This window comes from Syngnathus typhle, linkage group LG10 (genome assembly GCF_033458585.1).
Source record: "Syngnathus typhle isolate RoL2023-S1 ecotype Sweden linkage group LG10, RoL_Styp_1.0, whole genome shotgun sequence".
NCBI classification, from domain to species: Eukaryota; Metazoa; Chordata; class Actinopteri; order Syngnathiformes; family Syngnathidae; genus Syngnathus; species Syngnathus typhle.
In genome coordinates this window covers 11680303-11699014 of record NC_083747.1, presented here as the reverse complement: position 1 = coordinate 11699014, position 18712 = coordinate 11680303, and the positions used below count along the sequence as shown (strand labels likewise).

Here is an 18712-nt window from a genome sequence, read left to right as displayed (position 1 = left end):
CTTTTTATATAGATTTTATATACCGCTGCCTGACTCTTTGCGAGGCAATGGAGAGAGTGATGAGAAAAGGAGAGAAAGGAAGGCGTGATTTGAATAAGGAGAGTGGGAAGAAAGGGGGAGACGTAAAGGAGCAGAAAGAGGGAGCAGTCACCTTAACAGTCGACTAAATATTTATATTTGGTTTGCAAGCAATAAAATAGTGATTGTTTGTTTGTTTTCCTCTATGATTTTTGTTCATGGTCGTCTGTCCTGCAGCTGTCTGTCTGGGTGAAGCTTGTGTCCAGCCAAGCGGCTCTGCAGACCTCCTCTTTCTCCTCCCTCTCCCTCTCTCTCCTTCACGCAGCCCCCTGTCCCGTCTCCTATTGTGTGGTAACCATAGCAACCCGGCCGGAGACTGTGCCCAGTGCGCCTGCGTGGCTCTATAAGCTCCCAAATTCCCCTCCCCAACCTCACAACAGTCGTCGTCGTCACGGAGCAGCCAACAGCCACGGACGCTCACGCGCGCACGTTTCACAAAGCAGAGCACTCGGGCTCCTCCTGTGGTTCGCTTTGTGGAATTGCAAGTGACGTCTCCGGTTGCACGTTGTCGGCCAAAATATAAGGTACAGCTGCATAGAGACAATGAGATCCAATACAAAAGTGCACAGTGCCATGACAAAAGTACACATACACTTTAACAGTATGTTTTTTTTGGTTTCTTTTCAGATTAACGTGACACATTATGAGGGCCCAAGACGAAAGCCGCAAAACCACAACAGAGAATTGAACGCCAGAGACTGCAAGATTTACTGTAAGTGACATTAGATGATAAAATTGCACCATTACTTCACAGTTAGGAGAAAAAAGTCAGTGTTATACAAATAAACTTTTATACAGTGGAAAAATATTTATTTTAAAAAAATGAGTGAAAGTAGTTTGCCTTTGTGAACATTTTATTGTGGTCATCTGTGATAATACACACAAGTAGTTGAATCATCTGCTTATTGTTGCGGTTGTAGGCTGCGGTGATGTACAAGTGCACAGTGACATAGCAACAACTGTTTCTCATATTTTGGTAACCTTAACTCGCTACAAGAAAGGGACAAAAATATTTGTAAAGCCTGCTGGATAAAGCAGTTGCACTGACTCATTAGAATTTGCAGGAGGTCAATGTACATTTACATTAAAACAACAAAAAACTATAGAGATGTGAGGATGGACTCACCATGTACCCATCTTACTTTTTTGCCACAATTAGTCACAAACATAACTTTGTTTAAAGCTGCTTCGCATTCACGATAGGAAAGTCAGGGAAGATGACAAAAACACACTAAAGGACAAAAATCATTCACAGTTGAGAGAACTTAGTGACGGGAGGTCAGTGCAGGGGGATGCTCGCATCAAATTCAGCCACATAATGGCAAAGCCCGGGATCAATGTTGCCCAACAGAGCATTTCTCGCAACGATTGCCGACGTCAGCGCCGGGTGCTCAGAGTGCGCTGGGATTGCGAAAGTTGTGTCCGGCAAAGCGAGCCTGCTCACCCAACTCTTCCTCAATCCTGAAGGTGATGGAGGGTAGGCAAATCATGGACAACAAATGCACAAATTAGAGACAATTTGTTACGTTCCATCAATGACAATTTGGATACGCACCTCATGAGCTGATTGTACTTGGCCAAACGTTCCGAGCGACAGGGGGCTCCGGTTTTAATCTGAGAAGAGACAGAAATGTATTATTTATTAATTACAATCGAATAGTGTTTTAGTGAAAGTTGAAGTCACTATCATTTTCTCCGATGCATGGAAAAACAACTGCAAAGTCAAAGCTGGAAAAACACGTGCCCTTTGAGAAACTCATGACAAATTCCCGATACTTAAGACAGTGAAAATCAGATTATAAAGCCCCAGTAATAGTATTTGTTCTTCACGGAGGATAAAGAATGTATGCCTGTGATATTATTATTATTTGATGATCTGTGATGTGATGAGTGCTTCTCACCTGTCCAGTGCAGAGACCCACCACCAAGTCCGCTATGAAGGTGTCCTCGGTCTCACCCGAGCGATGGCTCACCATCACGCCCCAGCCGTTCTCCTGAGCTAGTTTACAACTGAAAGAGAACAAGATGGCGTCCAGCACATTCACGCCTGAGAGTTGCGTGCCAAGCGTAGGATCAACTCACGCCTTGATGGCCTCCGTAATAGAGCCGATCTGGTTGACTTTAAGCAGCAGGCAGTTGCAGGCCTTGTCGTCCACGGCACGTTGGATCCGACGCGGGTTGGTGACGGTCAGATCATCCCCAACCACCTGTAGGTATAAGAAATATACTAGATAACCTTGTTCAAATGTCTCTGCTATGGGGTGAACACAAAAGCCTACGTAGAACAGCTCAACTTTATTTGATATTAAATCCTGTCTTTGAGTGTCTTATACCTGAATTCCCACCGAGGCAGTGAACTGAGTCCAAGCTGGCCAGTCATCCTGGTCGAAAGGGTCTTCGATGGAAACAACTGCGGGGAAAGCAGCACATTGCACGCCTTGAAGCTGAGCGCTCTACGAGTCATTTACACCGTGGCGTTCCACGCGGTTGCACATGCCATTACGAGGCCAAAGAGCCACATCCTCGCCTGCCAAATGAGCACCGCAGCATGTAATTAAAAGCTCTTTAACAGGACTAATTGTGGAGGCTTGACGAGGCAACAAGCTTAGTTGTGCTTCCTTTTTTTTTTTGGTCTCCAAGGTGACAGAGGAAACGAGACCGTGGCTGGCCGAGGATGAGGATGAGCCACGTAATGAGGGAGTACCAGAAGCCACGGACCTGGGTAGTTGTTGATGAAGCCTTGGTAGATGGCAGCGAGCTCCTCGCCGCTGATGTTGCGCGCGGCGTTGGGCGGGGATTTGAAGTCCAGGTCGTAATTGCCCTCCATGAAAAATTCGGAGGCGGCCACGTCCATGCCGATGACCACTTTGTCAGTGAAGCCTGCCTTCTCGATGGCTGTCTTGATCAGCTCCAATGCTGCAGGAAGGTCAGGTCAAGTTGTTATCAATAAGAACCAACAAGTGGGACAATTTGAAGTATAAGCAACATTTTAAGGGAAAATATGATGAAACATGACTTTTTCTGAGACTTTGTTCTGTTTTTGTGCCATGACAAATCTAAAAGTATTGCTTAGGCGCCCACTTGGTTGAAGTGGGTTGAGGAACTTCAATAATTGCTTTGCTGCCCTCTTGTGGCATCTATGGGCAATTACTACTGTATATAACCCTTTTGGGAGGGGCTCCAATTACTCAAAGATTTTTGCTCTTCATGGAAGGGTTATCTCGATCCCACTGTATTGAACACTGTATTGGTTAATTAGTCTATCAATGGGATTTTTTTTTGTTCTTCGCAGCGAAGCCTCTAAAGACAAATCCACCATAAATGTCATAATTCGGATGCTTCAAAAATCAAAGGAAAGTCTTAATGGTGAGTAGTTTTACTTTGAGTTGTTTGACAGAACTAAAGCCTGAATTCAAATCGGTTTTTTGATCTTTCTGCCTTCTCACCTTCACTGTTCTCCTGGATGTTGGGTGCGAATCCCCCTTCGTCGCCCACATTTGTTGCATCTTGACCGTATTTCTCCTTGATCACGCCCCGCAGCGTCTGGTACAGCTCCGCCCCCACGCGCAAGGCCTCACGGAATGACTCCGCCCCTACGGGCAGTACCATAAACTCCTGCATAGCGAGCCTATTCCCGGCATGAGACCCCCCGTTGATCACATTAAAGGCCTGAAAGTGAAGAGACGGGATTTCAACGAGGCATTTTGTTGCTAGCTACCATTATCGAAACAGGAGTCCCAGACTCACAGGTACCGGGAGAACCAGGTCTCGGTTTCCCGCCAGATCGGCGATGTGACGGTAGAGGGGCGTGTCTTTCTCCGCCGCTCCGGCCTTGCATATGGCCAGTGAGACACCCAGAATAGCGTTAGCCCCAAACTTAGCTGCAAAGAAGCAACGGAAGCGTTGAGTATTCACTTAAACGTCGGACGAATGAGAACCAAAAGCCTACATTTGTTTTCGGTGCCGTCCATTTCGATCATCAAATTGTCCAGTTTCTCTTGCTCCAGCACGCTGATCCCCTAAAACACACAGTAGGGGCCACAACATCCCCATCAAACAGCGAAGACAAACGTCAACAAAGTACTACTCCAGTTCTACTCACTGACTCAATGAGGGCCGGTCCAAGCGTGTCATTAATATGACCGACTGCTTTGGTGACGCCTAAGACACAAGCGCAAGATAATTTTTCGCTTTCCAGTCGAAAACGTTTTGTGGACTGGTTATTTTATCTCAAAAGAGGCTTTAGAGGTCATATGTGCTTGTCCTGGGAAATTCTACGCTATGCTATGTTGCTATGCTATGATCAATCTGTCCTCTATGACCTATGGTGTAAAATGTTTTCCCTTCTCTTCTTAACCCAAAATATTATAAACATCTCTCAGCATGATGTAGTACAAAATGGACACCATTGCACTCTCCATTGCTATTAGGGTAGCATTATTATTTACTCTGGAGTATCTTACGATCTACCTTTGCCCTTGTAGCGAGTTTTGTCACCATCTCGGAGTTCCAGAGCCTCGTAAATGCCGGTGGAGGCGCCGCTCGGCACCGCGGCCCTGAACAGACCTGGATTGGGGACAAAATGGTGAGCTAAATGTGGTTTGGGGGTTTCATTCAAGGTTGTTTTTTACGACGAGACTCGTCTTATACATAATTCTAGAGCTATTATTAAAAAAGGAGTCAACCTTGGACATCCAAATACATTTCTAATAACCTTTATTGGTATGAAGATCCACTTCCACTGTTGGGTTTCCCCGGGAGTCCAGGATCTCCCTGGCAACAATATTCACTATGGACATCCTGTAAAGATCCAAACAAATTGCACCAAATTCACGCTTTTGATTTTAGCGAGCAGATTCTTGGCAATGGCACATCTGATTCCCTGCAGGAGAAGACGCCTGGCATAAAAGCAACGCTGCAGTCTCAAGTGTGAATCCACTCGTTATGGCTGAATTGTCACCATCGTGACGGAGGGAGAAGATGGAGGCAAACGGGGAAATTCTTACCTGCAGCCTGTTTGATACCCGGCAGAGGAAGCGAAAGGATGTGCGGCGGCGATGAGTGGAAGGAGGGAAATGGGAGACGAGGAGGAGGGCGAGTACTATGCACACACTGGTAAGAGGAGGGGGAGGGGCTGATGAGTCACGAGAGGTGGCACAGTGTGTGTGTGTTTGGGAGGAATGGTGTATCAAAGATGGGGATAGAGTGGAAGATCAGGGGGTCGAGGATGCTTGACTTGGCTGCCATTCGTTGTGCGTGTGGCGTCCATTTCAGCCTCAGACGCTTGAGGATGATGTGTAGCTAGAAACCGAGCATCTGTTCACATTCCTATGTCGCGGCTTCAAAGTCGACTGTGATCTTACAAAGGGAAAGGAGAAGACAGGTAGACGGGTGATGATGCCCAAAGGGACGACATGCTTTTAAAAATAGTGGTGGTTGTCATTGGGAGGCAAGCGCAGTGGGGGAGACGAGGGCTCTCATTGGCTGGGCCGCGAGTGCCATCTGTGACGTTACGTGCTGTTGGTGAGCGGTGTCCGCACGACGGCCACGCGGGAGCAATAGGAGGCAAAACCTTTGAACAAATGTCTATCGGATACATTTAAAGGCAAACAAAACCAACATGTAATAGAGGAGACCCAGCCTGTTATCTAGCAATGTTTTATTAACTTCATCTAGCTAGTTTAGTCAACAGTATACAATTCATTTCACAGACACATTTGTGTGTCTCCACAAACATAAAACGAACTGTACAGCAGATGCACTTAATACTTGGAGCACTTTTAATGGGCAAAAACACACACATCAAATCTCGGGGAGGAAGCCAGGGCGTTTTATACAAGGGTGGGAGTGTGCAGAGGGAGGATTCATTCTAAGACTATCAACTGTGTGTGGATGGGGTCGAAGGGATAGGGGGGTTGTTTTTTTTAAATTGTTTGTTTAGGGCATGTTATGTGTTTATGTATCGACAGTCCGGTCGACTCAAACATCAACAAGGAAGTTGGAACGATCCTCAGCTTGGTTCACAGCATCCGTGGAGAGATTCCTCCGCTCCCCCCGGTCGGCTCAAAGTTTTAGGTGGGACTCCTGTGGGGAAAGATGGTAGGTTATCCAGTTCCTATTTTGACTTAAGCCACAAGAGGAACCCGCGAGTAAGGTTATGCAAAGACCGTACCTTTCACCAGTCGTAACGCGGGCGGGACTGGGGCGGGTGGTGTCGGGGGGAGTCATGCCGGTGTCCCGGCGGGGTCGGGGAGCTGGGTGGCGCGGTAAGAGCTAGCTGCTGCCCCCCTGCCCGTCGGTCTCGACTGTAGTCCAGCGCCCGGGCGCTGGGGGGAGCGAATCGCCCCGTCTGAGTCCTCCACTCGGTGTCGAACGCTTCGGCTTCGGCTGACGGACAGAAAGGGTCGCTTCTTAAACCATTGTTTCCTTTTAGCCCTATTCTCCACACTCCCGCGGCTTACCCTCGTCCAGGTTTATGAAGTCCTGCCGTTCCTCGCGGTCTCCCGTGCGGCGGTTCCGCGAGCGCTCCATGATATGTGCGCGTTCGCCGATGTGGTGGCCGATGGCCAGACGCTCCACTCCGCTTTCACTGTCTCGCATGGACTGACGGGTCTCGCGGATCTGCAACCAGTCGCGTGGCGTTTATCAAACCGGTTGATGCATTGACACGCTGGTGTCAAACTCAAGGCCCTTGGGCCAAATCCGGCTCTCCGGGTCATTTAATGTGGCCCATACTACAATTTTTCACAACAGTGCGATTTAACTATGATTTAGCCCAGGATGACCTAAGTTTGACACCCCTGCATATATGTGGAACACCACGACTGGGTTTGTTATAAGGAAAGTACTGTACTCACCCCTCTTGGACCATGTCTTGTTTGATGAGTTTGCTGGTACACCGTAGGTGCCCCGGCGTCCGTGGAAGAGTAGGAGATCACTGTTGAAGAGGAGAAGGTCTGGCAGTTGGGCGATCCAGAAAACCTGTCCTGGAAGAGAATAAGTCAATCTATTACTTACAAGATTCCTATATTTACCAAGGTAGGTAAATACATTTTGAATAGGGGGAGAGAGGGTGTCCCAATCACTTCTTTTTTTTTTTTTTTTTTACTGCGACGGTATGGCCGCAGGGTGTTTTTTGCGCTTTATTGAGCAGCATTTTTGCAATTAGCATCGTTTTTTTTTTTTCCCCTTCCCAGCGCAGTCATAATATTTAAAAAGAATAACCATGTTTTCCATCATTTCCCCCATCATGCCAAACATGTCCATGAACCCTCCACCCTGCAAACAGAGAGAACACTATGAGTCAGGCGCGTCTTGAGCACAGCCATCTTAAAACAAGGAAACAATTGTGAGGTATCGTTTCATAATCTATTTTTACTGGTTCACTTGAAAGAATAAAGCGACTAAGATATTTGAGATACTCACCATTCCCATCATGCCAAATGGGGTCAGTGCACCAGCCTGGAAAATGGTGCATGGCAAATGTAAGCGGAAGAACTCAAAATACAAACGTACCGCAGACATTCTTGTTCCATTACCTGTCGTCGTGGCGGTTGAATTTGTGGCACCAGTGCAAAAGGGTCCATGCCGAACGGTCCAAACATGCTCCTCATCTGCTGCCTGTGAGCGGCAAAAGGATCCCTGCGAGGCAAAATTTCATTTTCATTGTGTAATTGGGTAAAATACAAGACAAAAGTAACGCTTTAGCTATGGAATGACAGTATGCTCTAGTGAACGTAGACTTACTTACACTTTTTTTTTATAAATCTGATTCATTGACTAAATAACCGACAGATTAATCGACTGTTTAGCTAGATAATGCACCGCATGCAAATGAAGATAATCTGAGAGCATGTCATTATTCTCGGCATGGAAAAAGTTTATCCATTCAGCTCCCAATAATAATGAACAGATATTAGATTATGACTCGTACATTTTATATACTGGCTGTGACATACTATCATCGAATGAGATATGGATTGAACTTGACCTTTAGTGATATATGGGGGTTGCACTCGATTCTCACTTGAGAATCACGTATCTTATCCTGATTTATATTTAACGAGCATGACGTGCCAACGCTGTCATGCAGAAAAACACCTGTGAATCAAGGCTGTTGCATCACCGATCACTCACGTTCTTCGGGAGACACTTTCAACGTGCTGTTGTCTCGCAATGTACGTGAAATTTTAAGTAATCGTGAATGCAAAGTGATGTTTTAGAGCTCTTAGTAACTCATGTCTGGTGCAACACACCGACTAGGCCAGGGGACGAGTAACCTGCCTCCGAGCAGACCGAGAAAGGCACGGGATGTAGTCCAAAACGAAGCTCTGAATGCGATCGGTGTTTTTACACTGCAATTTTGGTGTGTTGACTCACAGCATGTAGGGGTCGTCATCGACGTCATTCAGGAATCGAAACATGTTCGACGCTGGTGATGCAACTCAGCTGGCTGCTAATAGCCAGCTAGCTAGCTAGCGAGGTAAACAGACGTTGTTTTCCACGAACAATCACACGATGGACTCGAGCCTCCCCTCCCAGATCAAAATGAGGGTAATGCTGTTGTCCGAAATACTTTAGGTGAGGCAAAGCGGAAAACTGATTCGCTGTAAAGCCGGGATGGCAGATTCCAGAAGCCCGAACAAAACATGAGAAACGGAAGTCAGATTTTGACAAAGAGAAGGCAAATTAGTTTACAGAGCGCTTATGCAGACCATCACTACTTCCGGGTATAGATTTATCAAAGCAAAAGTATGAATGAAAACCACGACGATATTCAAGATTCAAGACTTTTTTATTCGCCATGTTTGAGCGTGCCAAACAAGGAATTTGACTTCGGTAAAACACACCCTCTGTTCAACATTTAGGTGACTAACAACACTTAATGCATCTCAATGTACAGTATCTTAACAAGTCATATTTATATAAACCCACTATAGTCACAGAAATAATAATGCAGAGTCACAACTTTCAAATAAAATGATAAATAAAATCACTTTCACCACATTCTGTATTTTATTTTTATAGTCTCTTGTGTGACTGCTTCCTCTGAGTGGCGCTGTTTCATCTCCGGACGTGGTTGCGGCAAGTCTCTAGTGCGCCTGCGCTCAAAGTCTCGCCCCTCAAACCCGGATGTAACCAACGCCTAACCTGTCGGAAGGAAAAAAACGGTGAGTAGAGTAGAAAAATCCGCTTTGAACGGCAAAATTCGTGTTCTTTCCTCAAGTGGACTCGCGCAGTAGAACATTTGGAACATTTGCGAGTCACACCGAGTGGAAAAGTGAGTAAATTCGAGCGTCTGCTGAGTCGCTGCCACCGAGCTGTACGTGCGTGTAATGTTGGCTAGCATCAATCTGCTTTTATGCACTTGTCACGTTTAGCACATTTTTGGCATATTTATGAACGTTTATCTTTATTTCGTAGCGCGAGATAACACTTTGAAGCGACGAATGTGACTTGATGTAGTAAATACCTTTTTTTGTTTTGTACTTTCGCCTCGCCCGTGTCTTTGTGACCTTTTACTTCCACCCCTTTGAGGCTTAGGCTATTTATATAAGCAGGCTTTTATGATATAATTGCCGAAATAACAGCATGGGGTGATTATTGCGTTGTTTTAATTGGATGTTTTAAATGTGGCCTGTGCGGAAGTGAACCGCTGTCGTCAATTTTTTTGCCCTTGTACATGTATTAACAAGTCTGGCACGACGAGCCTCAAATCAGTTCCAAACAAACGCTTTGAGCAGGAGGGGACACACACACACACACACACACACACACACACACACACACACACACACACACACACACACACACACACACACACACACACACACACAATTGCCTCATAAATGATAACGTTCACCCGCAATTAAGTTTCAGAGAAGTCCCTAATACGAAATCTGTATGACAATTTATACCTTTAAACTCACTTCGACATTTATTTCATGCTTGGACACTAGGATAATGTGGCAAGCAAGTGTGAGGTTTCTCAGAAAGGAAGAGCTTAATTTTCTATTATGTATGGACTTAAAAGCCGCACGCAATAAAACAGCAACCCTTACTCAATCTTCCTTCCTGTTTTGCCTTCATCTTAAGAAGGCGTATCTGGTGGCATTATAATTATGTGTGTAGGCAGCAAATTACCAGTGGGCTATATTTGTACTGTCTATTTTCCCCCAAAGTGTCAAAACCTAATAAAGTTTGGGATTACGATCTTCAGTGTTCTAGATTGAAAATTTTTTTTCAACTTCTTGTCTTGCTCAGGTCATAAGAAAATGTCATGTGGCAACTGCTCTCATATAATATTTGATCATTTCTTTCTTTTGTGTCATTAGATGCAGACTATAAAATGTGTAGTTGTCGGGGATGGTGCGGTAGGAAAGACCTGCTTACTCATCTCCTACACGACCAACAAGTTCCCCTCAGAATATGTGCCTACGGTAAGATTAGCTTTTCTAGGAAATTAAATTTTCGTATATCTTTGTTTGAGGGGAAATGAGCAATCAACTTTTTTTTTTTTTTACTGTGCAAGGTTTTTGACAACTATGCAGTGACTGTGATGATCGGGGGTGAGCCTTACACACTAGGCCTTTTTGACACAGCAGGTAAGGAATTTTAACTCCATTTTCACTCGCTGACCACATTACAAAAGCATCCTTGTTTTTCCCGTGCGCTCAGGTCAGGAGGACTATGACAGGCTCCGTCCTCTCAGCTACCCACAGACAGACGTGTTCCTTGTCTGCTTCTCTGTCGTGTCCCCATCCTCATTTGAAAATGTCAAGGAGAAGGTCAGTTATTAGAATTCAACTTTGACTTCATGGTGAACTATGCCATCATAATTATTCTGTCCAACCTATTTAGTAATTTTGACATATTCCTGAGGATCAAATTTAATATGTCGACCCAATCCCTCTTCAGTGGGTTCCCGAGATTTCCCACCACTGCCCACGCACGCCTTTCTTGCTGGTGGGAACTCAGGTGGACCTGCGGGAGGACAGCAACACCATTGAGAAGCTGGCCAAGAACAAACAGCGCCCCCTGTACCCTGAGAGCGCCGAGAAGCTGGGCCGGGAACTCAGAGCCGTTAAATACGTTGAGTGCTCTGCTCTCACACAGGTATGACGCGCCGCTTGCTCACCTAAACCAGGCTCGTGCTATGTTAGCTAGAGAGCACAAGTTGCAAACACACTGGAACTCTGAGACATTTTCATGGACAGGAAGATGTTTGCATAGCAATGCTCTTGCAAGAAGCGTTTAATTGGGATCTCCAGACAGACAGCATCCGCATGTGACGCCTACTCGCTTTTGTTTTGTCAACCAGCGAGGCCTCAAGAACGTGTTTGACGAGGCCATCCTGGCCGCCTTGGAGCCCCCCGAGACCAAAACCAAGAGGAAGTGCGTCCTGCTATAGACGAGCGGCAGTCAGAGACCAAACGGTATACGAGAAAACATTGTGGTGGGGAGGGGGGTGGGGGGAAACATCGAGTTCAGTGGCCAATTAGGACAATGGGGAAGGTACAAAGAGACTTAAAAGGGGGTTGTGCTGTGTGTGCCTTCAAAAATAAATAGTTGAACGAAGCAAAGGGAGTGAAAGGTCAGTGTGCAGTACAGCAAACGCGAGTAGCACGACTCGTCTTCTCATCAGTGAAACCTTTTCAATAGTCTCGTTCTCCACAAATGGGGCAGGAACCCTTCACCTCCCTTAAAAGAGAGTTTTTTTTGCGATGACGTCATTTGCTTTTGACTCATCTGGCCTTCTGGGGCTTTTCCTCAATTTGATGGAGTGAAAAAGACAAAAAAAAGTAATTTGTAGTAAACTTTGGTTATGATGTAAATGGGCAACTGAAATCAAAAGTGGTACTCTCAAATCTTTTCTGACTGATTTGAATGACGAGCAAACGAGATTTATTTCGTACACTCCAAAGGCGGTGCTCCGTAAGCGCTTCTTCCTTCAAAACACTCGGTGATTAGCGGGGAGGCCATTTTCATTTTTTTTCCCTGATGCGGGTGACTTAAAGAACTTATATTTTATTCCTTCTTTTGTGTATATTGCATTGATTTTATGTGACTTTATTTTGGGACCTTTTTAGCAGTCATTTCTTTTCCATTTTGAAACTTGGTTTTATTTGTGTGTTTGTGACATCACTAGACTACCAACAGGGTGATTGTTAATGCAAAACGACAAAAATTAAGCTGTAATCTTTTGCATCCATCTCAATCTTGACCGATTAAGATGTTAACCTTTGCTAGTAAATTGGTGGGAATTTGTAATCACACAATATTTGTAATAAAATGGTTTAACGGACAGCATTTAGCAAAGTTCATTTGTTGCGCAATCCAACCCCAAACTTCCAAGATGTGTCTGAAAACGTGAGCTCTTCAAAGAACCACTTCACAATGTAGTGGGACAAAACTACTGCTTTTTATTAGACGACACAAGCAAAGCTAAAAGCGCTGCGAGTGCGCGCACAAGCTCGACCCATGCAAGGCGAGGGAGCGAAATGCAAGACAGACGGAGACCAATGTCAGTAGAAGTTTTAAACGTGTCTGCTGGAGGCCAAAGTGCAGCGAGGTCTCCACTGTGCAATAAATAAATGGCGACGGAAAGGACGTGAACACAGTGAATGCAACTAAGTGCTGTAACGTTTCCGTTAGTGCCGCTTACAGTCAGCTTTGAAAGCCTTGTCGGTTCAGTAGGAGATGATTAGATGGTGCTTTTTTGGGCCGTTATAATAAAGTGAACATGTATTTCATATCATTGTGAAGACTTGTACTGTATACGCTTTGTCGTCACTGGTAGGACTTTTTTTTTCTTTTTCTGGCAACTTTGCTATACTTGCAGGATAACTACATGTAAGGCAAAACTGCATGTCATGGTTCTCGTACTACGAATGAAGAGCTAGATGTGAATAGAAGTTTGAGACCCTTGTAGCGTTAGTAGCATGTCGTCATTTAGTTTTTGTACTAGAATGCCAAGGTTGTCTTCCTAGTGTGCAGTTATATGGTAGTGAAAGAAAGAGAAATCATTACTAAGACGGCCATTGTCCCCGAACGCTGACTTGTCCAACTATTGCGTTACTAGTGCTGGCAGAAAAGTCGTACATGAATGTCCAGGATATCAAATAAATGCGCCAACGTGCATGCACGTCTGTGCTTGTCGTTTTCAGTATTATAAACGCGTAATGAGTAACGATGTTTGGTAACCCAGTTTGGGCTTTAATTAGGCTTGAGGGCCGACTTGAACGCGAGAATTCAGAGCGGCCTCACTGCTTCGTTGTAAAAAGTTAAGAGATAAATGTGTCATTGGTGGTGAAATAGTCCTATCCTCATCCCGTGGTTGAGGAGTGTCTGGTCTGTGATTGGGGGTCTCTCTTCTAAGGTGTTAGGTTTATTTTAATCGGAACGATGATCAGGGGGCAGTAGGGATGGCTTCAAATTTTGCAGGTGTGAATGGTGACAGTGTTCTTGCACTGCTGGCAGCGGACCGAGCAGCACCAGGAGAACTTGCAGGAGCAGCGCTGAACCACTTCGGCACGGCCCGCTCTGTAACCCGGCCCACAGCACACCAGCTCGCAGCCGTCCGGTGCCAACCGTGACGTTCCTTGGGTCGGAAGGGGGCAGAAGTCAGATTTTGGTTTTGATAATCAGGATTTTCATCCTGAGAATGAGTAGCTGTGGATTTGCGGTTCCATATTCTGGGTCGAGAAACCCGCAATAAATAGGTTCGTTGGATTTCAGTTTTTCATTTGTGGGGAAAATAAACCCTCACCATTGCATCTCCTGCCTGCGGTCCCAGGGATGCCGTTGTCAGGGTCCAGGTGGCAGAAGTCTGGGGACGGTGCGAGGTACACCAAGTCTCTGGCAGCGGGGGGTTTCACCTGGGGGTCGCGAGGGAGCAGAGCGGTCCTGGATCCGATGCGAGTCAAACGGACCTACCGGAGGAATCGGGGTCATTCTTTTTTCTATTTCCAACCAAACCTCAAAAATGGAAGAACATCTGATAGGTCAAATGAACATTCTTGATCAGTTCAACATGGAGTGATTCACCGTGTGAATTTGATGTACTGATGTGTGACCATGCGCACCTCTGTGGCTCCGTCGAAGCGTTCCTTGAGCACGATTCCGACGCGCCGGAATGGCGGCATGACTTTCCAGCAAGTCCTCAGCTCGCAGGAGCCAGACACGCCGTGACACTTGCACTCCACCTGCATGTTGTGAAGGATGGCCTGAAGACAGGAAACGTTGAAAATGAACACTGGATCTTGGGGGCAAATAAAACGGAAGAAATGATGAGCAACCTTTCGACCAGCCTCGTTGTTGTGAAGGTTCATCAGCGGTCGGCCGGCCGACAGGCCCCGGGCTCGTTCCGGTTCATCTACAAAAGTTTGGGAAAAGGCGACGCCGTAGGAGAGGTTGTCACTGCAGCCTGACCACTGGAAGCCTGTGATGGAAAGAAAGGATAGTGAGACTTGGTTTGTTCCCGATCCACACTTTTCTATTCTATTAGGACATTTTTGCAAATATTTTCTATGACTGCTATCTTGGTGAGCGTAACCTGCCTTTAACGGTTCTTCAGTTTGTGATTTGGATTTGCTCTATTCATGCTTTAATTGGGTTTCTCTTGGGTTTTCTCTCATGCCATAAGAAGTGTTAGGTTTTTCTAAATTGTCCTTATGTATATCTTGAAGAGCTCTAATTCACCAGAAACATGCTTCATTGCTGTAGTAGAAGGGCCCCAAAGAGCCAGAGGGACAGGCAAACAAGCTTAGACGGAACATGTAGTTGAGGACAGAAGTCCAAGGGAGGTCCCCGTAGAACAGGGTTGTCAAACTCATTTTTTTCGCGGGCCACATTGTAGTGATAGCTTCTTTCGGAGGGCCAAATGTATGAGCACCTCAGTAAAAGCTACAAACTGACAAATAACTCATTTTCAAATCAGACGAGTAAAAACAAGTCAAATATAAAAAAAAAAAAAGATATTATTAAAAGTGAAGACAATTTGCAATTCTAGTAATGACACGAATCTGATGAATAATTTGTCTTCGCGGGCCACAAAATGATGTGGTGGGCCGTCTCTGGCCCCCGGGCCTAGAGTTTGAGACCTGTGCCGTAGAACAAGGCTGGAAGGTCAGGGGCTGACCAGGGTGGATCAATCCACAAGGGTTAAGAGAGACTTGCTTGGATGGATATCAAACCAAGTCTTGGGCAGTGACTGGTTATTCAATCTCAATGATACTGAAGAGTTTGGAGAATTCCTTTCAATGTCCGCATTGCCGCTGGAATGAGACACTTTATAGTGACAGTCCTGTGTTTGCATGTCTTTGGATGTGAGTCACTGAGAATTTCCCGTTGTGCCGCCTTCCCCCCCCCCCCCCCCCCTAACAGAATCCATGCTCACCCTCGGGGCTCACCCCTCTGACCTTCCGGTCACAGCCACACCTCTCCAGTTCCCCGCGCGTACACGCCCGGGTCACGGCCACCGCTACGGCCGCCGAGGACAAAGCGTGCACGAAGGCTGCCTCGCGGGTGCCTGTTTAAAAACAATCCAGAAAAACTAGCGAGTAAACAAAACACACAGGAAATTTGTGATTATTCAAACGCAAAATGGAGTTGGTTATCTGTGGCCACACCTTGATTCATGACTCTGCCAAAAACATTGATTCCTCGGGGGGTGGTGGAACAGTTCCAACGGCGGTTCCTGAATTGATGCTGACACTAGAGTAGATGTAAACATGATTATATGATTTATTTGGCGCACATCCTGAGACTTTGATCCTTTGAATCAGACGTGACGGAGCAAGGAAACGCGCCCCTCGAACTGGAGTTGCCCATAACCGTATAAGTTACCGTATAGTGACGAATCAAAACTCGTCCCAATTATCTTTGTAAGCGCACTATAGTAAAATGCAGCTCTTCTAATGGCTGCAGTTAAATGCAGTTACTTCCACTTTACGACAGCTACAAGCGTCCTTCATGTTTTAAAGACCTAAAATATAAGCGACTCTTATCACAGTCGCATAAACTTTAGTCAATCCACAAATCTCAGCATCCTGAATGTCAAAAATAATGAATTCTGAGCTTTAAAAATTAATTCCATATCAAATAGAATGGGAACGTTTATATCTGGGTCGCCTTGGCAGTTCCTTACACGCCTCGTAGTGTAGTTCTTGTATGGCAACCAGGTCCAGTTCTCCTGTGACCGTTACGAGGACAAGCCCGATAGAAAATGGAGGGAGGGATGTTGTAAAATGGCATCCTACCTCCTCTATGACCATCTCTGCAGCCTTGCGTACAGACTCCATGACCTCCCCCCGTGCCCTGCACACCCCCACCTGCCCGGGGGTCAGCCCCCTCAGCCGTGCACATGGGGCAGCACCGGACACGGGCCTGGAGCGAGGCAGCCTCGCCAGGGAGCTGAGGACACAGAGCGGAGGGGGAGAGGGAGGGTGGTTCACACAGGTTTGCAGTGGTGGGAAGTCGGCAAGTACAGAACCACAACATAGATGCTATTTAGCATTAGCTATATTAAAAGGCTATGCTAATTTTAGCCACGCCCAACTAGCTCTAGATTGTTGCACAAATTTCAACAAAGTAGTCTCAAACATTGATCTTGCAAATCTCTGAATATTATTTACAGGATTTAAATAAGTACTCTTTTTATTGCAGTCTTTTTACAATCCTACTTAAGTACTTTTGCCACGTTTGCGGTGTAGTGACGCACAGGGGGGGCATAATTCAGGAGTACGCCGCAAAGGCGGGTGCATAAAAAAGAACGAGGGAACTGGTTGCATGACTTTTTTTGGGGTGGGCAGCGGAAACAAGGGGACAAGCGGGGGCAAAGAAGATAGAGAAGCCTCATTGATGGCAAAGAGAAAGGAAAGGGAAAGGTCAGCGGTGGGAAGACAAAGAAAAAAGCGGCTAGCGACTGAAAGGGATGGGGAGACATGTCACTATCTTTGAAACGTTATAGCATAACAAACAAACTCCCCTCCCGCCCGGCTTCCCGCGCGCGTCCGACTCACAGCCAGTTGGTTGCCATGGCGGGCTGCGTCGCCCATAGCAACAGGAGGAGGAGCGGTGCCGTGAGATTGACAGTGGAGACGCTTGGCATCAGACCGTCCGGCCGTCGTTCCGTCTGCGTGCGTCAGGTCAGCCGTGTCCGTCTGTCTGTCCGTCTGGTCTATGTTCCTGCTCCTGAACCTGGGCTTGAGCCCCTCATAGCTGTTGGCAAGGTCAAAGGTCAAAAACAGAGTTGATGGAGATTGACTTTGGCAATGAGATTCCATGAGTTGGCAGATAGTACTTTTGGGGTAATACATTACCTTGGCGGTTGCTTTTGATAGTTTGCTTCAAATTTACATGCTAATTTTTTTTTTTTGAAGATTTTTTGGGCTAATAACTAAAAATGACATTTTTGGAGGAATGTATGTAGGGGTAATATTTTTTGGAAAGAACAAAAAAAAATGACATTGTTTTCAATTTTTGTTTTTAATTTCCACCAGTAGAAAAAAAATGTATATATTTGTAAATGCTAAAAAGAAAAAAAACGGTTTCTGCTGAAAACCCATTCTCAAAAATATTTGAATCAGATTATCTCAAATTGCCTTAATGCAGATTTTTCTATTCAGATTTTTTTTTTTTTAAATTTAAAAATGAGGAGCGACTTGATCTCAACAGACCATGGTGCTGTTTTTCCTTTTATTTAAAAAAAAAAATTGAAAAGACAATTTTTTTCCTTTTTTGCTGTAAAACCAAAACCAGTATATCTGCACTCACCAGTCTGTAGTGCTGAGGTATCCAGTTTAATATTTGCAGATCAAACTGAAATTTAATCCAAGTTGCTCTAAATGAATATTTCTTTCAAGCGTGCCCGTGTGGACCTTTCACGGGTTCTTCGGACCTCTCTGGAAAGCAAGTCCACGTGTTTGACTTGAGCGGAACAAAAATGACGTTGAAAAGAAATGAACTTTCACACTTCCGGAAGCATCGAAGAAGAATCGGTTGGGAGCGCCGCGTCATGAGCAGGTTCCATTATGCACGCTCAACAATTTCTAGGTTGGAAGCGGCCACACCAAGCACTGATGGGTTATAAAGAGGCGGCTCCCAGTGAGGGTGGGAGCGAGGATGGACGGGTGTGAGCCGGGGTGGGGATGCGAGGGGGGTGGGAGGGGTGAGTGAGCCACGTACATGACTTCACAGATGGCAACAGTTTATAAAAGCTCTTTATTGGTGCCGTGGTAGCGTGACATAAAGGGACGGGCTGAGTTCACAGCAAATGTCATATATGGCTACATTGTTACAATGAGAGGAAAATCTGCAAAAAACGAGGGTGAAAATTTCATTTTGAAAATTTAACTTGGATTGCTGGATAAAAAATGGAATAAAAATTTCTTCAGTAAAATTGGATTTTTCCGTTTGCTTTTCAAACCTGAAAACTTTTTGATTTGGGGGAATTTTCTGCAGAAAAATGCTTGTTTCAGTTTAAGGTTTTAATTGAGAATTGATTAGATTAGATTTGTTTTTCATATTTTATAAACATTGCGATTGTAAGAACAACAAAATGACACTAAAATTCAGCTGAAATTTCCTACAAAATATTTTTTATTGTATATTCAAAATGAATAAAACATTTTAA

General features: G+C 45.4%; 4 protein-coding genes across 6 annotated transcripts; 1 reads left to right on the top strand and 3 right to left on the bottom strand.

Annotated features, from left to right (window-relative positions):
• Positions 1 to 923: 923 nt before the first annotated feature.
• Positions 924 to 5136, bottom strand: LOC133161468 (gamma-enolase). Its single transcript, XM_061290008.1, has 13 exons — positions 5085 to 5136; positions 4793 to 4878; positions 4549 to 4644; positions 4181 to 4239; positions 4028 to 4097; positions 3826 to 3959; positions 3525 to 3747; positions 2797 to 2994; positions 2412 to 2488; positions 2161 to 2285; positions 1980 to 2088; positions 1634 to 1692; positions 924 to 1539 (listed from the first exon to the last, which is right to left on the bottom strand). The coding sequence occupies exons 2-13, from the start codon at positions 4875 to 4877 to the stop codon at positions 1470 to 1472; spliced, it is 1305 nt and encodes a 434-aa protein (XP_061145992.1). The 5' UTR covers position 4878; positions 5085 to 5136; the 3' UTR covers positions 924 to 1469.
• A 584-nt stretch (positions 5137 to 5720) lies between these two features.
• mlf2 (myeloid leukemia factor 2) lies at positions 5721 to 8786 on the bottom strand. Of its 2 annotated transcripts, XM_061290080.1 has the most exons (8): positions 8458 to 8784; positions 7617 to 7719; positions 7504 to 7539; positions 7303 to 7356; positions 6936 to 7064; positions 6540 to 6699; positions 6251 to 6465; positions 5721 to 6162 (listed from the first exon to the last, which is right to left on the bottom strand). In XM_061290080.1, exons 1-7 carry the CDS (start codon positions 8499 to 8501, stop codon positions 6254 to 6256), a joined length of 738 nt encoding a protein of 245 aa, XP_061146064.1. In that variant the 5' UTR covers positions 8502 to 8784; the 3' UTR covers positions 5721 to 6162; positions 6251 to 6253. The 2 variants fall into 2 exon arrangements, with proteins under 2 accessions (XP_061146064.1, XP_061146065.1); XM_061290081.1 differs by lacking the exon at positions 7303 to 7356 and having other exon boundaries at positions 8458 to 8786.
• Positions 8787 to 9105: 319 nt separating this feature from the next.
• On the top strand, positions 9106 to 12384 carry cdc42l (cell division cycle 42, like). Of its 2 annotated transcripts, none has more exons than XM_061290097.1 (6): positions 9106 to 9248; positions 10413 to 10517; positions 10610 to 10682; positions 10756 to 10865; positions 10996 to 11193; positions 11399 to 12384. In XM_061290097.1, exons 2-6 carry the CDS (start codon positions 10413 to 10415, stop codon positions 11486 to 11488), a joined length of 576 nt encoding a protein of 191 aa, XP_061146081.1. In that variant the 5' UTR covers positions 9106 to 9248; the 3' UTR covers positions 11489 to 12384. The 2 variants fall into 2 exon arrangements, with proteins under 2 accessions (XP_061146081.1, XP_061146082.1); XM_061290098.1 differs by having other exon boundaries at positions 9203 to 9358.
• Positions 12385 to 12486: 102 nt separating this feature from the next.
• wnt4b (wingless-type MMTV integration site family, member 4b) lies at positions 12487 to 18122 on the bottom strand. Its single transcript, XM_061290130.1, has 9 exons — positions 17854 to 18122; positions 17100 to 17298; positions 16338 to 16491; positions 15708 to 15792; positions 15476 to 15607; positions 14376 to 14518; positions 14163 to 14303; positions 13847 to 14009; positions 12487 to 13678 (listed from the first exon to the last, which is right to left on the bottom strand). Exons 2-9 carry the CDS (start codon positions 17186 to 17188, stop codon positions 13509 to 13511), a joined length of 1077 nt encoding a protein of 358 aa, XP_061146114.1. The 5' UTR covers positions 17189 to 17298; positions 17854 to 18122; the 3' UTR covers positions 12487 to 13508.
• Positions 18123 to 18712: the final 590 nt, after the last annotated feature.